Here is a 2696-nt window from a genome sequence, read left to right as displayed (position 1 = left end):
TCCTGAGGTTGTGTCTCAGGTGTTGTTCACCGACCTGCCCTCGTCCATCTCCTCCAGACCTTCCGTCGCTCTCTCGACCAATCACAGACGAGCATCCTCGCGCTCCTTCCCTCCCGCCCCTTCGAAGATCTAATTGGCTGATGAGCAAATCAATTTCCCCAATCCGCTACTTTGTCTCAATGGACACTTGTTCCAAATCTGCCCACCCACGGATATAAAAGTCTGTTCGGGGGTCTCCGTCTCTGCTGAACACACGCTCGCGCGGGGTCTTTCGTCAGATCCAGACCAAAATAGACAAAAAGAGAGACTTTAGGAAATAAAAAATGAGTCTGAATTATTCTTCCGCGGCGCCCACGCAACGATCCACGTCCTTCTTCATCGAGGATATTTTACTGCACAAACCCAAGCCTCTCCGGGATGTGATCCCGAACCCCTTCTGCGGATCCCTGGCCTCCCGGATGCCCCTCCTGGAGTACGGATACCCGCTGATGCCCACGCCGATCCTGGCCACGCATCCGCACCACCCGCTGCACAAGCCGGAGCATCACCAGTACCTGTTCACGTCAGGTGAGGTCACGGGTTCGAGTCCGTATTATTATTATTAATTTGGGGTAAAATAAAAATTGTTATGAGCAAAAATAACGGTTTTATTTAAAGCAATAATTATCTGAATTTTGTTATACTAAAATATAAATATATGAATAGACTAAAATATGGTATTTAATATCAATATCTTTATTAAATAGGAAACCTTTTTTTATATTATATATATATATATATATATATAGTGATTCATTTTTCTAATTTCGTAAAATACGTCAGTGTAAATATATTTTTTTATTCCCTTTATTCGATTTTTTTATTTATTTTAAAATGCAATGTTTATTTAATAAACGACTTCAGTAAATTCTGGGATCGAAATAAACGTGTTATTTTCTTTATTTAAATGACCTCTTAAAATGACTATTATTGTTTATTTAAGGCCTAAGTGTGACCTTTTTTTTTGTTATTTCCTCTCGGTGCAGGGATGCAAATGCCAGCTTTATTCCAGCATCACGCGGAGTTACCGGGGAAACACTGTCGCCGCCGAAAAGCCCGAACCGTCTTCTCCGACTCGCAACTGTCCGGCCTGGAGAAAAGGTTCGAGGTCCAACGGTACCTGTCCACGCCCGAGAGAGTGGAGCTGGCCACGGCGCTCAGCCTGTCCGAAACACAGGTAAAAACACACTATTTTTACTTTTTATATATATATATATTAATTTTATTAACGTGTATTTTTAAGTATATGTTGAGCTAAAATATTTTTAGTTACCTGAAGATAAATGAATAGTGTTTTTCGACAAAATAACCCGACTTTTCTGACAATATATCGCCCCTAAACAGTATATTATCGATTAAAAATGCATTATTATAGTTTTATAATTTCCTCAAAACGTATCAATTGAATTTTAAATTTTATAGATTCGTTATTTGTTTCCTAATTTCGTTTTTTTTTAATTGGAAAAACGCTTTTTTATCATTATTTGTCGCAATTTAAAAACACAATAATATCGAAACTAAAATTTAAATTAAATTATTTAATTGACAAACTTCAAACTTTGTGGTGTAATAAAAATAAAAATTCGCTCGTTCAATACTTAGTATATATAGTAGTATATTTTTGGATTTTATTGATAAATAATTTGTCCAATATTTTTGTGTCATTTCTAAAATCTCCTGCTTCTTTCAGGTGAAAACCTGGTTCCAGAACCGGCGCATGAAGCACAAGAAGCAGCTCCGGAAAGCGCAGGACGACCGTAAGACGCCGGGGGAACCGGACCGCGGCTCGGGTCCCTGCAGCGAGAGCGAGCAGGACAAGAGCGCGGCGGAGGACCTGAAGCTGGGCCTGGACGAGGCGGACTCTTTCCTGCTGGACGAGAACGACGACGACGTGGACATCGAGGAGGACGCGTGCTCGCCGGCGGGACATCTACGATAGTCGGCGGGACTTGAAAAAAAACCTGTAAATACTGGCGGCGTTTTTGAAAAAATACTGTTACTAACATCCACCTGAATTTAATATCGTTATTTATATATTTTCTTATTTTTTTAAGTTGCAACTTTTTGACGCGTATATGAACATTAAATTAATACTGCAACTCAATAGTATAATTGATTGTTTTTTTTTTATTATTTTCGCTATTTCAGCACTTTTTAACTTGTCATCGATGTAAAAAGAAAAATGCAATTTTTGTTCACCAATTGTCATTTTAAGCATTTTTTGCGTGTAAATAAATGTACATAAATATATAAATAAGGAACTTATAAATACAATCTATCAATAATAAAGCATTTGAAGAAGACATGTATGTTTGTTTTTTATTATTATTCAATCATTGCGCAGGTTTTCCATAATAAGTACAATAAACTATTTGTAAATTATTTTTAAATAACTTCTATTTATCTCATTATTTCGTCTTTCACATATACAAGCGTGCCCTGCAATTATTTAATAAGATCGTTTACATGTTTTTTATTTCAATTTAAGTTTCTTTTTTTCTTCATTACCTTCAAATATATTTTACAATCATATGCTTCCCAAGAAAAAAGGTGAGATTTCTGAATCAGATAAATACATTTATTGTTACACTTTTATGACAATATGGCATAATCTGAGGCTTCATAATAGGCATTAGAATGTGCAAAAAAACAACAAC

At 36.6% G+C, this 2696-nt stretch overlaps 1 protein-coding gene across 1 annotated transcript; it reads left to right on the top strand.

Annotated features, from left to right (window-relative positions):
• Positions 1-323: 323 nt before the first annotated feature.
• bsx (brain specific homeobox) lies at positions 324-2087 on the top strand. Its single transcript, XM_087807573.1, has 3 exons — positions 324-567; positions 1026-1216; positions 1730-2087. Exons 1-3 carry the CDS (start codon positions 324-326, stop codon positions 1976-1978), a joined length of 684 nt encoding a protein of 227 aa, XP_087663699.1. The 3' UTR covers positions 1979-2087.
• The last annotated feature ends 609 nt before the right edge of the window (positions 2088-2696 follow it).

Source organism: Callionymus lyra, chromosome 14, assembly GCF_982586985.1.
Source record: "Callionymus lyra chromosome 14, fCalLyr1.hap1.1, whole genome shotgun sequence".
Lineage (NCBI taxonomy): Eukaryota > Metazoa > Chordata > Actinopteri > Syngnathiformes > Callionymidae > Callionymus > Callionymus lyra.
Note: the sequence above shows the minus strand (reverse complement) of the source record. Positions and strands in the feature narration are given on the sequence as shown.

What these genes read in the sequence shown, in the direction of transcription:
- bsx (XM_087807573.1), top strand. Translation starts at nt 324, where the DNA reads ATGAGTCTGAATTATTCTTCCGCGGCGCCCACGCAACGATCCACGTCC. An exon ending in CCAGTACCTGTTCACGTCAG is followed by an intron (nt 568 to 1,025) that starts GTGAGGTCACGG and finishes CTCTCGGTGCAG; the next exon opens with GGATGCAAATGCCAGCTTTA. An exon ending in TCAGCCTGTCCGAAACACAG is followed by an intron (nt 1,217 to 1,729) that starts GTAAAAACACAC and finishes TGCTTCTTTCAG; the next exon opens with GTGAAAACCTGGTTCCAGAA.